General features: G+C 48.7%; 1 protein-coding gene across 1 annotated transcript in view; it reads right to left on the bottom strand.

Moving 5' to 3' along the window:
• BTBD11 (BTB domain containing 11) overlaps positions 1-23,135 on the bottom strand; it is a 315,533-nt gene that overhangs the window by 37,847 nt on the left and 254,551 nt on the right. The window contains exons 5-11 of the mRNA XM_030320460.1: positions 13,388-13,553; positions 10,882-10,971; positions 8,844-8,945; positions 6,798-6,891; positions 6,546-6,681; positions 5,605-5,825; positions 3,881-4,059 (exon numbers count right to left, since the gene is read on the bottom strand). Of these exons, the coding sequence (XP_030176320.1) occupies positions 3,881-4,059; positions 5,605-5,825; positions 6,546-6,681; positions 6,798-6,891; positions 8,844-8,945; positions 10,882-10,971; positions 13,388-13,553 (988 nt within the window). The remainder of the gene's footprint in view (positions 1-3,880; positions 4,060-5,604; positions 5,826-6,545; positions 6,682-6,797; positions 6,892-8,843; positions 8,946-10,881; positions 10,972-13,387; positions 13,554-23,135) is intronic.

Below are 23,135 nucleotides of genomic sequence, written 5' to 3'. Positions count from 1 at the left end.
AAGTTAAAATTTAGAGAAGGGAGCAAAACACATCTGCAACTAGATTTCAAGTAATGTATGAATGAACACAAGTCAAGGATGGGAAGGCGTATGCTTCACTTCATAGTGTAGCTGTATTTCTGGGAGTTGACGATAAAGTGAATTTCTTTATTGCATTTCTATGTTCTTATGCATTATTACTTATCTATCTGATGAAACCAGATACCTGCCCACACAGAACAGCAGATGAAATCTGAACAGGAACCCTTTAATGGAGAAGGAACTAGGCTAGGCAGTTGTGTGATGTGTGGCTACTACTATCCTCCGATATGAAACATTGGAGGGCACAGCTTTGTAGCACTTTCTCAACGCTCTGAATTTCTCTGCCATCATCTCTCTCTAGTCTTCTTTTGACCACAAGAACATCACTCATGCTTGGGGAATGCTTGGCTGGCTTCACATGGCAGCGGTGGGAAATTAATCACCTCTTTTTCCTCCCACCAGGAATGTACATGATGTGTAATACCACACTTCACCAGTAGGGGTTGCCACTGGACCCTTATAAGGGCAAACCCCACTCTTGAATGCACTGTCTTTCCCAGACTGTCCTTCTGACAAGGAGCTGCTTCCTTTCCCTGGCTCCCTCCATCCTTGAAGATCAGTACAGCTGATGGGGGTGGGGTGGGGTCGGGTTGGGGGGAGATTCTAGTCTACATCTCCTGGCAAAGGCCCCTCCCTTCTTCCCAACTCCCAGCCATTGGCTGTCCTTTTGGGGGTAGTAGCTGAGTGGGGCATAAGGGGCCTACTGGGGTGCTGGCAATGTTCTCTTTCTTGGCCCGGGCGCTGATCACACAGGTAGGTTTAGCCTGTGAAGATTCACTGGGCTCTACACAGTTATGATCTGGGCACTTTTCTGTACATACGTCATACTCCAAAATTCCAAAATACAGTTTATTTAAAATTAAAAAAAAATTTTTTAAACATTTATTTATTTTTGAGACCAAGAGAGAGAGAGAGCATGAACAGGGGAGGGTCAGAGAAAAAGGGAGACACAGAATCTGAAACAGGCTCCAGGCTCCGAGCTGTCAGCGCAGAGCCCGACGCGGGGCCGAACTCACGGACCGTGAGATCATGACCTGGGCCGAAGTCGGATGCTTAACCGACTGCGCCACCCAGGCGCCCCAATACAGTTTATTTTAAAAACCCATAGATTACAGGGGCGCCTGGGTGGCGCAGTCGGTTAAGCGGCCGACTTTAGCCAGGTCACGATCTCGCGGTCCGTGAGTTCGAGCCCCGCGTCAGGCTCTGGGCTGACGGCTCGGAGCCTGGAGCCTGTTTCCGATTCTGTGTCTCCCTCTCTCTCTGCCCCTCCCCCGTTCATGCTCTGTCGCTCTCTGTCCCAAAAATAAAATAAACGTTGAAAAAAAAAATTAAAAAAAAAAAAAAAAACCCATAGATTACATTCACTTAATACACAGGATGCCTCAGTAATTTCTGGAATTCCCACTATAGTCTGAAAAAAGGAAACAAAAACCAAGAAACCAAAAACAAGTTTGAACACCTAACCCTGGGAACAGACTTAGGAATGTTTTTCACTAAAGTGGTTGCTTAGGTAATTGCAGGTGAAAGCTTCATTCATTCATTCATTTGTTCGTTCGTTCATTCATTCACTCATTCATTCATGTTAGAGGGATGAAGGGTGATGGGCAGGGAGAGTTTGGTTTTGAAATGCTTCCATAGGGTTTTGCGCTCTGTGGAATCACTGAGGCTCATTACCCAGGAGCTGCACTCTTGCTCCCACTTTGGGTCCTGTGGTGGGGCCTTCATCAAGTGCAAATCCAGCCTGCAGGGGGCCCTGAGACTCTGGGCCAGGATGGGCTGCTGAGAATACCTAAGGAGAGCTGCTTTGCACCCCAGGCCAGGTGTTCCGAGGCTCAGAAAGCAGATGGGCCCGGCCGGCCATGTCGCTGCTGCTTTGCTGTGGGGCCATCCCTGCTGTCAGAGAAGGTGGCTCCATGCTTCCTTCTTCACTCTTTTGGAAGCCTGTCAGCCCAGCCTGGTGGGGGAACCCACGGTGCCCTTTTAGTTCACAGGCCCATTTCTCCTGAGACTTCAGAGGTTCCCGTGTCTTAGAGGGACCCCAGACTTCTGCAAAGTCTGTTCTGGAGCAAAGGGGTAAGAGGCTGGTGCTGGAGCCAGGCTGCCTGGGGTTAAGCCCAGGTCTGCCACTTACAAACTATGTGACCTTGGGCAAGTAATCACCCTCTCTGTGCCTCAGTCAACCCATCGGTCAAATGGGGGATAAGAACATCACCTCCTTCAAAGATTGTGAGGATTAACTGAGTTAATCTTTATGTTGTGCTTAGAATAGTGCCAGGCATATAGTAAATATAAAAAATACATATTTTAGCTTAAAAATCCTCATTTGTGTCTTGAGACCATTATAAAAGGGTTCCGAGGTTAAATGAGTTCGGGAAACGCTTGATTGCCTTTGTGAATTAAGGTATTCAAGGCTCTCCGGGCGAGAAATTGGAGTAAACCAATGTTAGCCTGTAGAAGGGGCTGAAAGCCCTGCTCTCAGGCCAGTATTCGGGGCTGGATGGTACGTGCACTGCAATGGGGTGTTAAATACTTTGGTACCAACCCCGCTGAGGGAATGGCTTTTACAGAACACCCTTTGGGAAATACTCGAGGTGAGTCATACTCCGGCGAGGCCGGCTTCGTGACAGGGTCACTTGTACCGCACTCACCAAGTTGCAGAGCCAGTTTGGAGGGCACGGACTCATTTTATCTTCACACCCACCCTAAGAGCTCAATATAGTTACTGTCCCCATTTTCAGGTAGGGAAACTGAGGCAGAGGGAAGTTAAGTAACTTGAGTGGGGTCATAAGGCTAGTAGTGGCGTAGCGAGGTTTGGATCCCTATAGTTTGGCTCCAGAGTCCATGCTCTGACCCACTGTGCCATATAAATATATATTCATTCCCTCGTGGCCCACTGGGGAGCCCTCAGGTACATGGTAGTTGATGCACAGACTCCTCAGAGCCTCTCAAGGCAGCCTGGTCACCCTGGTGTTTCCATGGCCACAGTGGTGGGGCATTTGTCACAGTCTCCCCCTTGCCCTTGGCTCTCCACCCTTGATAGGATGGCTGGGGGATGGGCATGCCACTGCTGTCCATTCTCGAAGTTCTCCAGCAACACACGCAATGATGCCAAAGGCCCCCTGGCAGGGACGGAACATCTATACTATATCATCAAACAAGTGACTCTGAAGAGATTTTTAAGAACTGATCTCATAATAGCCCAAGGGATGAACTGATGTTCTGAAGGGGCCGCAGCATTTATTTCTCTGTTGTAGGAGTAAGGGGACCCAGGAGGAAGTGGGGGGAGACTCATCTGATCTTCTGTACCTGAAAAATTTTCTCCAGGGCCCGGCTTTGTGGGAACCCTGGAAAGGTCTGTATCCCATGGATCTTGGGAGCTATACCATTTCCCTCTTCCTGCCGGATTCCTATCTGTCCGGCCAGGCCTGCTCACATCTCGGCACCTCCCTGACACCTTCCCTGACTGACTCACACCCCTCAGAGCCCATGCCACCATTCAACATTGTTTCATAAACCTCAGATGCCCTTGGGGCACGTGTGTTGGCAGCATCTCCCCAGCTTTCCTGCAAATTCCCTGGGTTATTAGAAGTGTCTTGGGACATAGCAGGTGCTCAATAAAACAGCTGCCCACAATGACTGCACAAGTAGCTTTAGTCAGCCACGTACATATGCCACCAGTGGCCATGACTGCAGGATTCGTATCCGGAGGGCAGGATCAGGCTAAGGGGCCATTGAGGTCGGGGACCTCCCCGCTTGTTCTCTGCCGCCGACCGACACCACAGCGTTAAACTCCTCTTACCTTGCTCGCTTTCAAGATCTCGAACATCAGGGGCAGGCCTTGAGTAATGAGCTCCTCTGTGTACTCCTCCTCCTGAATGGTCTTAAACTCCTTCAACAGGCACTGGATAAGAGGCCTGCGGTGTTGCTGGAAGGCGATCCGCAAAGACTCCAGCCACGTGTGCAGTGTCCATGGGACACCTGGGAGAGGGAGGGGAGGGCACGGAGGGGAGGAGAGGGCGAGACAGAAAACAACCACAACAGAAGGTGTGTTTTTATCTGGAAGCTGGCCTTCCCCCAGGACATCACCAAACTACGAGACCAAGAGACCGACTTGGGATGAATACAGCCAGGGTAGTTTGTATTTTTTTTCTCCCCCTGAAGACTTGCAGATGTTGAAACTAAAGATCACAATTCAATTCCCTTAGCTATGGGTGTCCATCTCTGCATGCTCGTCACATTAGCGGGGGCTGCATTTTACAAGCTAGAACCACCGTGTAGAACGTGGAATTGTCACACGCTGCTTCTGCCTACTCCATACTTCTGAGTCCTGACTTCATTCACCTCCACCCCTTCTGCCTTCTGGGGAGACAGAAGCCCAGGGAGGGAAGTGCCTTGCCCGGGATGAGATAGCACCAGGCGAGAGCACAGAGCTGGTGAAACCCATCGGTGGACTTTGTCATCTACCGCACTGGCCAGGACGGACGCGTATGTCGGAAAAAGACCCGGGAGGATTCTGCCGCTGCTCCCCTATGCAAAACAACTTTCCCATCTGTGGGCACTTCATCAGGTTCTTCCTCCTTTAATAGAAACCCCTCCAGCAGCTGATTGCTGTGATTTGCTTCTCCCCTGTCGAGGTGAGGCACAGAGGAAGAATGCGTCTCACTACTGTTTATAACGAGCAGGCAATTCAGAGCCTGGAGCGTCATCATTATGGTAAACAGGCTCTCTGGGCAGTGGCATAAATATCCCACAGACTGAACAGCTACCCTGAGAGAGGGGCCCACGTCCAGAGCAGCAACAGGGGGCCTCTCCTCAGGCCCTCAGCCCACCTTGACCTGCCACTCCATGTGTTGAAGGCCCAGGCTAGGTCCTGCTGTTCTTGTGCGGGGCTGTTGCCTCTAGACCGGGGAAGACTGGGCGAGCCTGTTCCCTGGACGCACGGAGGAGATGGGTCTGAGCTCGCTCATTCAAGGAAGAGCCACCCCCAAATTTTCCCGAGAGTGGCTTTGCCCCCGCAAGCTCAGTGGGTGAGCCTGGCAAAGAGACGCCCTCGTCCTAGCTGTTGGCCTGGCCGCTGCTTCGTGATTTGGGTGCTCTAAGGCAGTGATTCCCCAACCACTGGGAGCCACCTGGGATGATTGTTAAACATAAAGATTTCCGGCCTTTATCCATCCAGACCCTCAACAGCAGAGCCTCTGGGTGTAGGGCCTGGCAATCCGTATTCAGACAAGCTCCCAGGTGATTCCAATTCCTAAGTTCTCAGGGTCCAGAGTTTGGGAATCATGAGAAAATGACCTGAGGTCAGGCGTTTGGGGCTGGAAGGGTGATGCTGTCTTTGGGGATAGCTCGGGCAGTTTAGCCTGGAAGGGCTCCAACCAGCAAATGCGAAATTCCCTGGGCCTGTGTGTGTGTGTGTGTGTGCGCGTGTGTGTGCGTGTGTGTGGGTGTGTGCACGTGTGTGTGTGAGTCACCTAGCACTGGGCAGTGATGCTGTGTCCAGTGGCGGAGGGTGCCCAGACTGACCTATGCTCCTGATATCAATTGTGACATCCACGTAGCCATGCTCAGCGCTGTGATACATGGCCTCCCTCAGGGCTCTCAGTTTGGCCTTGCTGTTGCGGCTGGCACAGAGGGGAGGCGGGGCTGTCTCCGCCAGGTCAGTCCCCTCGGCCAGAATCTCCTCCAGGGACAGGATATCACTCTTCTCCTTCTCTGGCTGAGCGAGCAGTTTGCGGAACACATTCCTGTCAATCATAAACCCAGAGAGGAAGACACTCAGAGATGGAAGGGTTTTGCCGGGGCAGGGATGGGGTGTGGGCAGTGGGGACACCACTCGTGTGAGACAAGGGAATGGCAGGAACAACTCTGGAGTGGTGGCTTCAGAGGCCTGACCACGGGTGCTATGTTTTAGGGCTGGGTGGAGGAGACGGTGGAGCATGACTGGCTTTGTTTCCTGGAGGACAACCTGGAGCAGCTAAATGCTTTCCACAAGTATCCAGAAGGCTCTAGAACTGTGCTCTTTTAACCATCAACCTGCACAGGGTCCCACATGAATTTGCTTTACATGGGGTTATGTGTAATAAAATTGGATGGGGTAAAACCTGAAGGCCATGTGACAAGAAATAACCAAACACGAGGGGTTTTATTATTTTTTAAATGGATCCTTGTCACTTCATGGCAGCTGATGTGACGGGCTCCGACCAACGCTGGCAAAGAGTGGCATCTCTGTGAGGCGGAAGCTGATCCGGGAAAGGACAAAGCAAGGCAGTCTGAGTGGATGTGCGCTGCACAAAGTTGGCTCTGAGCAGAAAGCTGGCAGTGAAGGCCACTGTGGCCAGGCCTGGTGTCTGGCCTGCCTCTGGGCCCCACATCCAGAGATATAGTGGGTCTGGGGTAGGCCTGGGAATCTGCATTTTTAACAAGCACCACTTGGGACCTTGTGGCTTTGGCCCATCCTAGCCTACCTGTGTCCGTGGGCTGCGGCCTGGCTGAAAGAGTTCATATCACCCTGGGGGGTTGTAGAAATTCCATTCCTGTACATGGTTCCTATCAGGGGATCCGCACCACGCTCCAACAGCAAACTAACCAGCTCAAAATTTCCTGCAAGCCCAGAGAAGGGGGTTTTATAAGCGAATAAAGCAAACACACGGTCACAGACACAGCGAGGGCCGAGGTGGTGGAGACCCTTGGCCGGGATGAGAATCAGCAACTCTTACCTACGGCAGCAGCCAGCTGGAGGGGCGTTTCCGAGTAGTTCTCCTCGCCGTGCTCCACGGAACCTTCCACCTTGGCCCCGGCGTCCAGGAGCAGCTGCAGAGGAAGAGTGGCCATTGAGACATTTAAAGACATGTGCTGTGAGGACACGTCAGGAGAGCTGGTGGGAGTCAGCACAGTGCCAATGTTCCTGCCCTCCCTCTGGGTCAGTGGCCATGTGCACAGGGTGAGGGCAACTGTACCTTGGGGGATGAACTGATGGCCCCTCGAATCTACTAGAACCTCGGACTATCAAAGTGTGGTCCACGGAAAAGCAGCATCAGCATCCCCTGGGAGCTTTGAAATGCTGGCTCTCAGGGCCCACCCCCGACCAACTGAATGAGAGTGTTTGCATTTCAGCAAGATCTCCAGGTGATTTATAAGTACATTGAAGTTTCCAGAAGTGCTGACTGAGCAGCTCATGGCATCAGAGTGCTGGAAGACTCCCTTTTCGGGTCGGTTACACAAAGCCTCGGAGAGAGCATTAGAGGGATCTCTTAGAACCACAGAATCTTGAGTTCTGAAGGACTCTGGAGACCACCTGGGCCAATGAGGGCAAGGATGCCTTCTAGAACACTCTGGATGGCTCTGAGTATAGTTTAGCCAATGCTAAATTTCCTGGTCAGGAATTAATAAAGAGGCAGAGTGAGAATCCAGGAGTTTACTCCGTTCTGTGCATTCCTGAAGGGCTTCTTCAAGATGGAGATTCTGTCTGTGCCAGATCTCACTCTCAGTGAATGTGCTCTCAGGACCACCAATGGAAAATGGGGAGGGGGGGCAATCTACCTTCTTTGCTACGTATCCAGGGCTCCCTCAGGGCACAGCCAGGAGAGGGCTGACTCCTGGCATTCCGGGACCTGTGTACCTGCAGTGAAGAGGTGGCCTGACTTCTTTTTGGGTTTGCCTGGCTGCCCGCTGCTCCTATTCCTGATTTAAAGGCTTGGGGATGCCACTGCACTTTAAGGGTGGCATTTGTGTCCACTAGGCCACCTCCCGATCCCTTCTTTCTTATATTCCTCTACCAAGAGTGAAGTGGGCAGAAGTTTCAGCTCTCAGCATAACACGTCATACTCTCAACCTCCTGAAACATGACTTTGGGTCTGTCCTAAGGAGTCCCATGACTGAGGAAACAACAAAAGATTCCTGTGGATTTCCAACATTGCCTCATGGTCCCTGGAACACTTATTTCCTGCTCTGTAAACTTCTAAGACGCCTGGAGCACATAACAGCAAGTATTCCTGATGTACCCACAGCTCAGCACCATGAGGCCAGGTGTGATAATGGACCTGGATGCTGAGTTCTTTTTTCCTGATGAAGTGAAGAGCAAGTTTAAGATCTAGAATATATTCGATGGCTATTTGTTGAATACCAACTGTACAAGAGCCAGAAAAAGTATAACCAATACATACTTAAATGCCCAACGGCCCTCGGATGAGGACATCTCTCCGTACTTGGGGAGCCTTGGGTAGCTGTTTCAGAAGACACATCCAAAGGCCTTACTCTAGACCTCTTGGATCAGATTCTCAGTAAGTAGAATCCAAGCAAGTGTCATTTAGAATCATTCCCTTGGCAACTTGGGGATGCTTCTTTCCACTAGTTAGAAACCACTAGATTCTACACAAACACCAGGGTCACACCTCAGGGGAGGTTCTAAGGTCTCACACCATCCAAGTCTCACGATTCACATTGCGACAAGCAAAATGAACAAATCCACAAAATTGCAGCTCAGGCCCCACCCCCGAGCAACCAGGAACAACTTCATAAGTTTACCACTCTTCTGTGTGAGGCTGCATGTGGGTATGTGATCGTTTCATATTGGTTAAGGCCAGGCCATATAGATCATTACATATGATATTTTCACTTATATGATATGAATGTGCTATATTTAGTTGCAATTAACCAATATGAATCTCTTAGGGAATATGCATGCTGGGAGAGGTGACAGATTTGCATGATGGAAGAGGGTAAAATTAAAGGTCAGATGTGGATAGGGAAATACATTAATATACCTGAACTACAGGAATATGTCCATGCAACACAGCAAAAGTCAGAGCCGTCCAATGGCGGGTCTCAGGGTGGACGGATGGATATTTATGAGGAGTACTGACAACCTATAAACAAATTGAAGTTATTTTCAAAATGTGACCTTCACAATATTTTGATTAGCAAATCTGACCTATCTGTGGCTGGGCATGTGGGCTAGAGATGTACAGAAGGACATTCTAGAAGTGCTTTGGGAAATGTCGGTAACAGTGGGGTAGTGACTTTATGTTCTCTGTGCCTCATAAGGTCTCTTTTGCTTCTTGTCTGAAAGGAATTAAACCGATGATTTCTGACTTCCTCTGAGGTGCCTTGGAGAAGCTGTAATGGCAGCTACCACAAGCCAACTCCCCAGCCTGTCCCCTCTTTCTGCTTAAGGAAGGGTGGTGGTTCTGAGAGCCATAGGGTGTCAGACAGCATGAGATGCCATATCATTACATTCGCACCTTTAGGGGAAATTCTCAGCAGCAGCAAACCCCAGGCAAGGCAAGGTCTGCTTTGAGTTTTCAAGCCAGGGAAGACCACTACCCATCTGATGGAGTCACATTCCCATCTGGTCACAGCTCACCCTACCCTGTTCTCATTTCACAGTTCTTCTGGCTTCTCAGTTGACAAGGACCCTCATGCTACTGGAAACCTGGGCACAAAACCTTCCCTGGACACACCACGAGTGAGCAATCTGATACTGGTCCTTCAATATGGGGGGCCTCAAAACACTCTAGGCCAAAAGAGAGGCAACAGGGAAGCTGAAGGTTGGGGCCCTTCAGGAGTGGCACCCACACATGGCTTGTCTCCCAAACACCCCTGGGACCAAACAGCTGTGATGTCTGACTCATTCAGAGCAGCTGAATTCACTCGTCACCTGTCAGGGTAGGCCTTGAGCTGGCTAGGAGTCATGGAATGGGCTAGAGAGGATCAGAGAAGCCCACCAGGACCCAAAGATGAGGAGCCCTTGCAGGGGTCTGCATGGTGATGGGGGATTCATAACAGGCAAGAAAATCCCCAGTACCTGAAACTTATAATATCCAAAATGGTCTGGATGCAAAACTAGGTCTATTGCCTGTTTTCCTCAGATGAATATAAAACTCACTAATTAAAAAAAGCACAGTACTAAGACTACAAGAACATCTAATTTTGAACTAAAAAAGTTTTATAGGGTTGCTGAGTTAGGACTGCAGCATGCCAACCTTCCTAGCCTCTGGGGCTGCCAGACAGACAGGATAGGACGTGGTCGAAAAGCGTGACTTCACCTATCACAAGCCTCGTGGTGTGTGTGCGCGAACCAGGATTGACTGAGCCCCAAACTTATGCTAGGTCCTCTTTGTATTTATTTCTTCCAGCAACTCTCTGAGATGGGTGTGATTATTCTCCCCCTGTTGTGGATGGGGATGCTGAGGCTCAAAAAGGTTAAGCCACCTGCCCCAGCACAAAAGCAAGTTACTAAGACTCAGCAGTTTCGGAATTTGAGCTTAAGTGTCAAACTCTAAAGCCTGCGGGGGTGCGCTTCCCATGATAAATACACCACACTGCCTCACGGAAGCTTTGCCATTAGCTTTAGGACCTGTGGCTTCAACTCAGCCAATAGGCGAACCAATCAGGATTTGGTTGGGAGGGGGTAGGATCTGAGGGAGCTACACCTTAGGTCAGGGTATGGGAAGCAGCTCTGTCTTATGTGCTGATGGCTCAGGAGAGAGCTCCCTGCCCTGATCCCAGAAGGAATGGATCAGTAATAAGAATCAGACTCAGTTCAGCCGAGATAAGGGAACGCTGGTGCTTCTTGTAGCTTCATTGGTTGTTTTTAAATGAAATATGCATGTGGGCAGCTCCCTGGGATTTGGTTGGGCTGGGGCCTCCAGATGGAGGAAATCTACCGGCTGATTTGACCTATTTGCTGGACTGACCGCCCCCAGTGGTGGCTCTCAGGAGAAAAAGCCCCCCCCCCCCCTTTGCTCGTTTTCCCTGGGGGACTGCCAGGCCCAGGGGCCCTGTAGCCCTCTGCACCCTCACCTCGACATTCAGGTCAGCTCCGGCATCCAGCAGCATCTGAACCATTGCCTCGTCCCCACGGACGCAGGCATACATCAGGGGGGTCATGCCCTGTGGTGGGTTAAAAACCAGAGAATGGAGAAGGTTTACAAGGTAGCTGTGTCACTGGACGATAGCAAATGGAAAATCTTACTTGTGTGTAGGTGGCTATGTTTGTACTCAAAATCCAGCATTAAAAAAATAAATGTGCTGCCCTTATGACTCATAAAGTCACAATCCTCCCTATTTTGAAAACCAAAATGAAGGCAAAAAAAAAAAAAAAAGGTGGGGGATTGCCGTTTTTGCAATTATCTTTGCTTAAGTTGGAGTATTTTCATTTGTCTGTCCTAAGGTGCAAGAGACCTAAGGGTGTTTGCTAAAACACGTGGCTGATTTCAACTTACAGGTCTTGGGAACTTTCTGGATTCTGTGGTGTCAGTCCTAAGTTATCTAACTCATAAACACTGTTTCCTTGACATTTTTATCTTTCACAATGTAAGTATCATCTTTGCTCTACACAGCTGCTGGCCAGTGTCAAGGGAAATTGGATGCCTCTGAGCATGCCCCCATCATTGATGTCTGGTTTATCATTTACAAGCAAAAGGCAAGTGAATGAGGAATGGTTTTTAGGAATTCCATGTTTGCCAGTGACTCCTGCTTATTTTGAAGTTCCACAACCATTAGAAGGGAGGGATGGATTTTTCAATAAACAGTGTTGAGAAGGTGGCTACTTGGCAAAACATGCAAGTTAGAGCTTATCTCGCACCATCTAACTGGATCTGTTTCTAGGTGTAAAAGTAATGGAAGAAATCATGAAGGAAAAGCATTATGGTGTTGAGGACCTAAAACCGAAAACATAAACAAAATTGAAAGGTAGGCAATAAACTGAGACATATTTGTCACAGTATAAGAAAGGGTTATATGCCTAATATGTAAAGAGCTCTTCTAAATAGACAATCAAAGCTCCAGTGAAAAACTGGCAAAACGTAAGGAAAATGTTAATAGGGAGGCGCACCTGGGTGGCTCAGTCGGTTAGGCATCTGACTTCGGTTCAGGTCATGATCTCACGGTTCATGGGTTTGAGCCCCGTGTCAGGCTCTGTGCTGACAGCTCAGAGCCTGGAGCCTGCTTCGGATTGTGTGTGTGTGTGTGTGTGTGTGTGTGTGTGTGTGTGTGTGTCTTTCTCTCTGCCTCTCCCCTACTCACACTCTGCCTCTCAAAAATGAATAAACAGTTAAAAAAAATTTTTTTTAAAGATTGATGGGGAAACACATATGTTGTTGGAGGGTGTGTACAAGGAAACAAAGTCTCTGCGAAAGTCAGTTCAGAAAGGTTGATGTCTATGAGCCACTACATCCACTTTTAAGAACTTCCCTAACGATGAACACAGTGTAACGTATAGGATTGCAGAGTCACTATGTTGCACACCTGAAACTACTGTGTCAACTATACTTCGATTAAAAACAAATTTCCCTAATGAAAAAAAATTCCCTAATGAAATAATCAGGGATTTTGAACAAAGACTTGTGTAAATATGTTTAACTCAGCATTATTGATATAAGTAGGGAGAAGCAACCTAAATATCCAACAACTGAGGTATGGTTAACTGAACAAATAATAGGACCATTTTATGTCGCCATTAAAAGTGATTTAAAAAATAGTATTTAATGATACTGCAAAGTACCTATAATATAAATTGTCGAAAAAGGCAAGATATTATAAATCTCTGTTTTAAAAAAATATAAATGTGTGTGTGTGTGTGTGTGTGTGTGTGTGTGTGTGTGTTAGGGATCCTTGTTGCTCAAGAAAATTCTTAGCTGCTATTCCTTCCCTGGAACTCACTGCATGAGCTGCCCATATGAGAAACAGCTCCATCTGTCCCTTGTGACTTTCCATCTGGGGCTCACATTGAAAACTGCTGTTTGTTTCTCTGTCCGTGACACCTTCATCCACATGGTGTCTCCCTGACTGGTAGACGCACGAGCTTCTCCCTGTACCTCAGTTTCAGGGACTTGGGGGATAGCTGCCTATATCTCTGAGGTGCCTCCCAGGGTTCCCCAGAATGACTTTTGTGTATCTCAAACATACCCTGAAAGTTTTGTAAAAATACTCCTGCAGTTGTTCTGTGATGCAGTAACAGACAGGCAGGCAGAGAACTAATTTTAACCACGCTGAAAAAAGGACTTGAGGGACACATACTAAATATAAATGATGGCTATCTGGGTGATGGCATTATTTCCTTTCTGGAATAGGCCTATTTTTCTCAATTTTCCATTTCAGCTGCAATGATCATGTGCAATTTCTATAAAGATGAACAAGGATATTTTTATATTTTAAAAACCGAAACTAACTCAATAAATAAATAAAAATCACCCTAAGTCACCAGCAGGGGGAGTGTGTGTCCCGTGCCTGCTGTTGGCAAAGTCGTGGGGCAGCGTACCTGGCGGAGGTTGGAGGGGTTGCCTGTTCAGAGACTCGGGCCCTGTACCTGTTCGCTCATGGTGTTGATCCCATCCGGCCCTAGGAGAGACACCGCCTGCTTCACCAGGTCCGTCCGCCCACAGTTCAGCATCCGGAAACCGAGGTCCTGTTTAAACTTGGCTTCGATGGCCACAGCGTCCAGCTTCCGAGAAGCACAAAAGCAGTCGTCGGCCCTAAGGAAGGGAGAGACGATCAGTGAGGTGCAGTGGCTTCGCCAGGAACTGGTCCTTGAGGACCAGTGAGAGTTAGAAAGCACCAAGGATCCTTTGCCTTTGTTTTTCATGTCAACTGCCTGTTCCAAGGCTCCAATTAAAATCTGGATGTCTCGATCCTTTGTCCTTTATAACTGCTGCTGATCTGTCTTCCTCTTTGCTTCCACAGCATACTGAGCTAAGCATGGTGACAGCTAATATTTACTGAATGTTTACTGCGGGCTAGGCCCTCTGCTAAACTCTTCACACGAATCAGTTTGTTCAATCCCCACACAACCTCAAAAGGCAAGTACTATCGCTACCCCTCTTTAAACCCTGGGGAAACAGACATAGATAAAGGAGTTGCCCAGGGCCACAAAGCCAACAAGCTGGAGTAAACACTGTCCCAGAACCTCCTTTCATCCCCTCCCCTTGCTAATTCAGAGAGTAGAAACTGAGGAAAGGAGCCAGGTGTTCAGAATTCCTGGTTCTGCTTCTCCCTAAGCCAGTTTGTGGCACAAGGGAGGGCACAAGCCCCTCCCTTACGTTTGTGAGGGAACTACCTTCTTTTTTATCGTTGGAGGAAATGAGAGGGGCTATTGTTCCAGAAAGTTTATGGCACTGAGGCTCCCGTTCATCAGTAAGGCTAGGAGCTGGGGGAGAGCATTTGAGGGCCGAACCACAAAGGGAGCCTCAGAAAGTGGGGGGGGATAGGTGTGTGCTTGACTCTTCATTGAGTTTCTGATACATCATTCGTCTCTTCTGGCAGAGGAACCTTGGGCAGAAGTCTACCCTGAAATATAAACCCAGCTGTAGGAGATACAAGGGCTTGGACAGGAGACCGTAAGAATTTGCTTCTGGCCACCAGGGGGAGCTGCTACAGTGAAGATAGAAACCAGAGTAAAAGACTGGAAGCTTGGTGTTGATGTGGGGTCTAATCTGCATGCCCGCCTGAGCAGCTGGGTGTCAGGCTAGGTCTCCAACAGCCTATCTGTACAAGCACAGTTGCCCAGGACCCTGGACTCCGGGGTTAAGACCTTTTCATGGCAGGCAGGGGAGCCAAGACCACCCAACACTGTCGGAGGACTTTCTGGGCACGCCTGAGGGCTCCCCAGGTGGTGGGAGAGGACTGAAGGACCCTGGGCCTCAGCATCCAAGATGCAATCCCCTAGGGCACAGAATGGAGCTATGCCATAAGGCATGGTACATGGGGCTTTGGACTTGGGACTCTTACAGCGAGGGTGGCTAGATTTAGCAAATCGAAGTGTGCTGTAGCAAATGCGGTGTGGAACAAATCTACACTAAAACACTGCTTATTTGAAATTGAAAGTAAATGTTTTTTTGGTTTTTTTTTTGACTTGGGAAAGGGCAGAGCCATCTGTCATGATTTGAAAAGAGTCTGAGGACTTAAAAACAGAACAAACTGAGGGTTGATGGGGGGTGGGAGGGAGGGGAGGGTAGGCGATGGGTATTGAAGAGGGCATCTTTTGGGATGAGCACTGGGTGTTGTATGGAAACCAATTTGACAATAAATTTCATATATTAAAAAAAAAAAATGAAAAGAGTCTGAGGAGAGACCATGGATCCCAGCATCTCCAGAGTTAGAGGAGAAACCCCAAGTGGGGTGGCAGGCTTCATCTGAGTTCCCTAAAAAAGTGGTTAAGAAAGAAGCTTCAGGCCAAATGGACAACACAGAGCAAAGCGGGTGAGGGCAAGGTGCTGGGGCATACAGCAGAGGCTTCTGGAGGGGGAAAGGTGGGTGTTTGCATGTGTTGTGTTGACATGTCTGGAGCCTTGAATGGGTCAGGTGCATGTGCAGATCTTGGGGAGGTATCAGATTTGACTAATTGTAAGGAAAACTTTTCTTCGAAAAGACCATTATCTAGTTCAGGAAGAGGTTGGTTTGTGAACTCAAGAGCCTCCTTCTTAAGAGCAAAGATGCTATGAATCGTCATTGTCAGTGAATTTGCAATCTCCTCTCTCCTGTCTGCGTCGAAGTCCCTTCTGCTATCCTCTATGCTTGACTAATTCTCTCAAACAAGCATTTTGTTTTTTCTCTGGAGTCAAGCTGAATTCCACGTGACTGGCTAAATGTAACTGAGCACCTACTGTGTGGGGGCACCATGGCAGGGGGCTAGGAGGTGGAAGACACAGACCCCGCCCCGTGTTCCCCGAGCGTCCAGACTCATAAACCAATAATTCCAAGAACATCAGGACAAGTGTTTACCAGCTACAGAGGTCCTTGATTTTAATTAGAAAGAGACAAATGGCAAGAAAATTACTGTAGCAAAGATGATGATAATTGTTATTATAGGAAGCTAATGTTTACTGAATTCTTGCTTTTGAAATCTAAGTTCTTTCCATGTATTAGGTCATACAATCCTCACGACAAGCCCATGACATAGGGGCCCCATTCTAGAGGTGAGAAACCTGCCCAAGGTTCATCATGACAAGCCCATGACATAGGGGCCCCATTCTAGAGGTGAGGAACCTGCCCAACATTGACCAGCGATCTGACACCCCAGTCTGACCTTGCTCGGTGGGACCTGGCACTTTTCCATTGTGCTGGTGTGCCCACATATAGAGGTGCCTTCTGTTTTTTTTTCAAGTGTTTATTTTTGAGAGACAGAGAGACAGACAGAGCAAGAACACAAGTGAGGGAGGGGCAGAGAGGGAGGGAGACACAGAATCCAAAGCAGGCTCCAGGCTCCGAGCTGTCAGCGCAGAGCCCAGCGTGGGGCTCAAACCCATGAACTGCAAGATCATGACGACCTGAGCTGAAGTCAGACATTTTATCCAACTGAGCCCCCCCCCAGGTGCCCCTATACAACTGCCTTCTTGAGCGCATCTCCTGGATGTCTCCCAGGGCCCTCACATTTAGTATGTCCAAAATGCAACTTGTTCTTAACACGTCCACCCCCTGCCCTCCCAACCTGTCCCCCAGTCATCCTGTCTCCATGAATGGCACCATTGTCCACCCAGGTGCTCAGGCCAGAACCTTCTCCCACGCTTGTGTCCATTCCATCAGCCGTTGATTTTGCCACCCAAATCCCAAATCTGTCCACTGCCCTCCAGCTCCACTGCCCACACACTGGTTCCAAACCCCAGCCTCTCTCGTCTAGTAGTGCAGTGGCCTCCTCACTGGTCTGTCACTTCTATTCTTTTTGCCGTCCAAACCAGTCTCTTACACAAGGCAAGAGTGAGCTTAAACTGTAAATAAAACTGTGCTGTGCCTCTGCTTAAATAAGACCTTTCCAATGCCTTCCCATGTACTGAGAATAGAATCCAGCTCCCCCAGGATGGCCCACAGGACTCTGCAGGGGTGGGGCCTGCCCTGCTCTCCCACCCTTCCTTTGGCAGGGGCCACTCTCCACTGGCCAATCTCTCTCCTGACTCGAGGACTTTATTCTTGCTCTTCCCCCTCCTGGCCCCTTCTCACCCCTCAAATAGGAGCTTGAATGTCACGTCCAAAGGAGGCCTTCTATAACAATTTCATCCTTCCTTTTGTTAGCACCTTTTACAATCTGTGACTACTCTATTCATTCTATCTATCTATCTATCTATCTATCTATCTATTTATCATCTATCTATCTTCTTATTTCTTTTCTCCATGAGGCTGTCAGCCTCCTGGGGGCAGGACCACATCTATCTTATGCCTGTGTTATGTGCTTAAAGCATGTGGCATTAACTGATAGGTAAGCCATGCACGGCCTGCCCTTTATTCGTGAGAGCAGGCCCCAGGAAACACCTGTTTTTCAAGAATTCCTCAGTCATACAAAGTAAGTAACGATTCTGGTTACTGAATTTTACTGGCTAAAGCAGGTAAGAAACATCTATAAAGGTTTCTGTTCAACTGGTTTGTTAGAGAATTAAACTCTGCCAAATTTAAATTCCTGCAGCATTCCTGTAAACACGACTCAGAGCTCGATTTACTGTCTCTGGAAAGCCTCGGAAGGATCTACCACCAAAGACCAATAGGTCCCCCTGTGCCTGCCTAAGTGTGGGACTTATTTATGCAGAAATCTACTCAGCCGGTCACCCTGGGGCTTCACCAGAAGGTGATCAGCTTTGTGGTTTCCCTTCCAGTGGCTTTCAACGATGCCATGAAAAAATGTGATCAATTTAAATAAGAGGTCAGCTACCGAGGTAGTCAATTTCTCTGATTTCTCAAGGGCCCTGGCCCCAAGAGATTGGCTCAGTAGTTTCCACCACTTCAAGAATGTGCCTTCAGAAAGATGTTTTCCAGGAAGCCTGCAGGCCTGAGCACACACACACAGCAAGTAATCGGGTTTTCTCCCCTAGGAAGGAGTCGGCATTGAGGCGGGATGTTGGTGCATTCTGCTGGTCTCTTGATGCACTCCCAGTGACGAATGGGAGCTGGTGAGGCCTCAGACACATTTTACTCACGTATGAATTTTTAAAGCTAGCACACATAGTAGTTGTGAGCATGAACTCTGATTCTCAGTTCTGCTATTTAGCAGCTGTGTGATCTTGGGGCAAGTCACTTAACCTCTCTGTTTTTGTCTTCTCATCGGTAAAATGAATTTAGTAATAATACCTTCCTCACAGGATTTTGGGTGTGGATGAAATGAGATAAACCATGTACAGTGCTTAGAAGGAAACAGAGTTTAGCACATGGCTCTCGTTAAATGTTACAGATCTCCTATTACGATCATTATTGTAAATCACCAAGCAAGGTGCATACTGGAGAGAACACACTGAATTTGGAAGAAGCAAATACAGAGACTCGGAGACTGAAGAACACTGTAATAACAGTGTTTCTTAAGGTCTCAAATAGACACCACATCTAACCATTTTCACCAGAATAAAGGCAGTCCTTCTCCCAGTGGGGAAACCCTGGCCCCCAGAGAGACTGCCATGCCCCAGCATGGTTTTGCCAGCAAGCTGTAAGGGAAGGAAGGGGGAACGGGGGTCATGCCTGATCAAAGTCCAGTTTCTGGAATAATTCAACAAGCAGGAAATGGCAGGACAGAGCCACTCAAGGTGCTGTGGGCCTGCCCGGCCAGGCTCCCAGCCCCTCTTTTCTTTCCCACGCCCTGGACCAACCCTGATCCCATGGGTGCTAGAAAGTGCCAGCAGTTCCCAGGCTCCCTGAGCGCTGACTCTGGGCTAACTCTGGGAAGCCTGTCCCCAAGGGTGTGGGCTCCGAAGTGTGACTGCCTGGGTTTGTCACCTGGCTCTACCCTCACCAACTGCTTATGCTGTGCACCTAACCCTGCACAGGTAACTTAAACTCATTCCATTTTCTCACCTGTAAAATGGGGACACTAACATTTATACACATTTTACTGATTTAATAAATATTTATTAGTTCTTACCGTGTACCAGGCATATTATAAGATTTTTTTTTTTACAAATATGAACATGTTCAATGCTCACAATAACCCTGTGAAGAAGGCATTATTGTTATTTACCTATTTTATAGACAAGGAAAAATGGGGCAGAGAGACGTTAATTAACTTGCTTATTGTCACACAGCTAATAGGGGTCAGGATTTAAAGCCAGGCAGTCTGGCTCCAGAGTCTGTCCCAATAACCACTCTGTACAGCCCAGTTTTTAGCAATGTGCTGGCAATCACAGGGCATCCATGCGTGACTCTGGGATCTGAACCTCAAAGGCCCAAACAGTCCCCGCAACCATGACCTTCCCTCATCAGTAATAAAGAAGCCAGCCTTTATTGCATAGCTCCCTGTGTGCCAGGCAGCATACTAGGTGCTCAATTCCTCCCACTTCAACTGACCTCTCCTTGAAGGTCTTATCATTATTCCCTTTCTACTGACAAGGAAACTGAGGCACAGGGCTGAGTGCTCGACCCCAAAGCCTGTCTCCCATGGGGCAGACGGAACCCAGCGCTCAAGACCAGAGTTCATATCCCTTTGTGCTTCATACTTGAAACCCGGGACAGGTGGCTTAACCTCTGTGGGCCTGTTTTCCCATCTGCAAAGCAGGGTTGACAGCAGCACTTCTGTCCCCAGCAGCTGTGACAAGGATCCAGAGGTCGTACTTTTGAACCACCCGGCACAGTCGTGACAAAAACTGCCCGATACGGAGAATGCACCATTTTGTAATTGTAGGTCCTCTTTCCAGGGATTTAATCAGGCCATCTGGAAGTCCCCCACCTCCCCATCCTCCAACGCCGCACTTCTCCAGTCCTTTCCTTGCCCCCAAGGCCCTTTCCAGCTGCTGTGGGGCCCAGTGCCTCTGAGCGTGGCCCTCACTGCGACCCGGCTTACAGAGCCTGAGACAGTCCTGCCATGGCTCCCACAGCTTCTCACTTCCCCTTCAGGGTTTTTGTTCTTGTTCATCTGGGTCTTACCAGTAGGCTGGCAACCCAGGACAGAGCAACTTCCCAGGCCTTTCTCAGAGGCTGTGGCCAGAGGTCAGCTTGGGAGGGGAGGCCATGTGAGGGGTGGAGTCACTTTGCTCTGCTCCCATGGAAGATACCAGTGCCCACCATGGTGGGGCGCAGGCGGAGGTATTTGGCCGCTGTGGGGATCATCCTGGGAAGGTGCAGCCCCCCTCTGCCCCCTGGACCCCAGGACCTGTGATTCGGCGTATAGTACGGTTCCCAAGGGCTTGAGATCACCTAAGTTGCCTTGGAACAGAGTAAAGATATTAACAGTAGTCAGAGAAATAGTGAAGATTTACAGTTTTCCTAACACATTCTAGTTAATTCTAATAATGACATTGACAGGTAGCTTTCCCTATGCTAACCATTTCCCATGTAATAGCTCACCTCATCCTCAAGATAACCCAATGGACTGGGCACTGTTCTCTTTATTTTACAGATGAAAAACCTGAGGCATGGAGGTTATGTCACTTGCCCAAGGTCACATAGTGCATAGGTGGTGAAACCGGCTTTCGACCCCGTTGGTCCGACTCCTGAGCCCACGCTCGCATCCTGCTTAAACCCTCACAGGAGCCCCAAAAGCAAGCATCCGTACCCCCATTTTACAGATGAGGAAGCAGAGACCAAGAGGAGTTAAGCATCCTGTCCTAAAGTCACTTGGCTCCTTCCACCTCCATTTCAGCCCAGATCTGTCTCATCTCAATGTCAGACTTGGGTTTGTGTGTGATCTCCCACACTCTGTCAGCCGAATTCCACAGAATCTGACATTAACGAATGCTTGCTGTGTGCCACGCACACTGGGGGGTCCAGAGAGCCCACCTGGATGAGATTTCTGCCCCGAGAGACTCGGAGGCTAGGGGACATGCCACGATTCATTCATTCCCACATACCGTTCACTGAACACCAGCAACAGGCAGGTACAGGGTTAGGTGCTGGGGTCCCACAGCAAGCGAGCCAGATCAAGCCCTGCCTTCTCAGGCTACACGGACAGAAGGATACTGAGCAAGTTGTTGGCTCCACTGGTGACCACGTAATTGAAAATGGACGTGTCTTGGGAGAAAAATGAGAACAGAACCCTAACTCAAAGTAGTAACCGAGAATCGAGTCCCTGGCCTTTCCTGTTCCTCGGGGGGGATGCTAGAGAGATTTATGATGTCGAGAAGGAGACAACAGGTGCTGATTTCATTATCTGGATCTTCAGGAACTCACTGAAGGGTGGTGAAGACAACTAGTGATGTTGATGTATATGCCAATATAGCCTATTTCCTGGCTGCATAACCTTGGGCAAGTTCCCCCATCTCTCTCTGGGCCTCCCTTTCCCCATTTATAAGTTGGGGAGAACCAGTACCCGTGTTCAGGTTTTGTGAGGAATAGGTGAGACAGTGCATACGAATCTATTTTGGCTATTCTGGAGCCCTGTTCAAATACAGACACGTGGCTAGAGGATGTGGGATGTGTAACGCTGGTACAGACTATGGATTTCTAGAAGATGTGCACATATTTCAGCCACCTGAAACGCAGCACGCACATTACAGGCACTCAGCGCCCCTAGTACCTCTATGCGAACTAGGGTAATATGTTGGCTATGAAGCAACATATAAACTAGGCATGGAAAACAGGGTTAATCTCAGGCTCCAACCCTGATTCACTAGTGCGGCTGGTTGGAGTATGGTGTTGTGGTTGGTTGGGGTGTGGTGTTAAGGAAGATTTTTGAGGCCATGTCAAGGCTTTGCCAGGAAAGAGGGGCATGTAGGACCCAACAGAACAGTTCTGAAAGTAACTGGTAAGGCAGAAATATGGCCAAGATAAAGGCTCAGATGAATGTGACTTTAGGTCGTGGCTGCACCACCCATCAGCTGTGTGATCTTGGATGAATCCCATTTCCTTCAACAGCCTCAGTTTCCTTATCCAGAAAATGGGGGTGTTAGGCTGGTCAAGCTCTTGGGTGCCTCCAAGCATGGACATTCTCTGAGTTTATCCCATGTTTTCTGGTGCTCATGTATTATCCCTTACTAGGCAACAGCTTTCCTCCCTGGCTTCATCCCAACATTTTAGCTTCTCTGTCTTTGCTCTTATTTCATGCAAACACTTATTCGTGGCCAAGGGGATCGTCTGGGAAAGGAATGTGTCACAATGACCACCATCTTCCAGCATCCATTCTCCACCCCCTCCTTATAGTAATACAGCATCTTCTGACCTCACTGAGTTTTGGCATGGCACATGTCTGTCCGGTTAGAAATTATATTTCCCCTTGTGGTCAGTGACAGCCATTTGACTAAGTTCCACTTCCCCCTCCCCAGCTGATAAACAGACTTGCCCATGTCCTAGCTCTGACTGTGCAGGTGAGCCCAATGCACTAAGGCAGGGCTGGCAAAGTTTTTCTTTTTCAAGTTTATTTATTTATTTTGAGAGGGACAGACAGTGTGAGTGGGGGAGGGGCAGAGGGAGAGAGGGAGACACAGAATTCCAAGCAGGCTCTGTGCTGCCAGTACAGAGCCCAACGTGGGGATTGAACTCATGAAACTGTGATATCATGACCTGAGCCGAAACCAGGAGTTGGATGCTTGCTTAACCAGCTGAGCCACCCAGGTGCCCCAAGTTGGCCAAGTTTTTCTTAATGAATGAGGTAGCCGCTATTTTAGGCTTTAGGATAGATGGTCTCTGTTGGGACTACTCAGGTCTGCTGTTGGGGCTCGAGGACAGCCAGAGGCAACAGGCAAACAAATAGGTGTGACTGTGTTCCCATAAACTTTTGTTAAGAAAAAAGCCAGGCTGACTTACGGGCCATAGTTTGCCGATGCCTGCTCTAAAGGAATTGCAGAGCAACAAGATGGAAGGAATTTGGGTCTTCAGGGGGATCTTGTGGAGCAGAGGTGCCCCATGAGCTTGCACTGGCTGATCTATTACACGATGGAGAAATAAACATCTATTATAGTTACGTCACTGTACTTTGAGATACTCTTATCATTTGTCTGACTAATACAGGAGCTAAGAAAGTAACTGCCCCTTATGGCTACTCTCCGAATACATCAGAATGGAAAAATAGCTTTCCTAGAATTTAAAGGGCCAGATTGGGCTGCTTTCTCCCATTTCCTAATTTCTGTGTCTCTAGATAAGAATACGAGAGTCTGTAGGTCCAAGGCAGGGGTTTACTGCTATAGAGTATGTAGGAGAATAAGGTTCTTGGGTTTCAT

The sequence above is a fragment of the Lynx canadensis genome, chromosome B4, assembly GCF_007474595.2.
Source record: "Lynx canadensis isolate LIC74 chromosome B4, mLynCan4.pri.v2, whole genome shotgun sequence".
In the NCBI taxonomy this organism is placed as follows: Eukaryota; Metazoa; Chordata; class Mammalia; order Carnivora; family Felidae; genus Lynx; species Lynx canadensis.
This window is presented reverse-complemented; position numbering and strand designations above follow the sequence as displayed.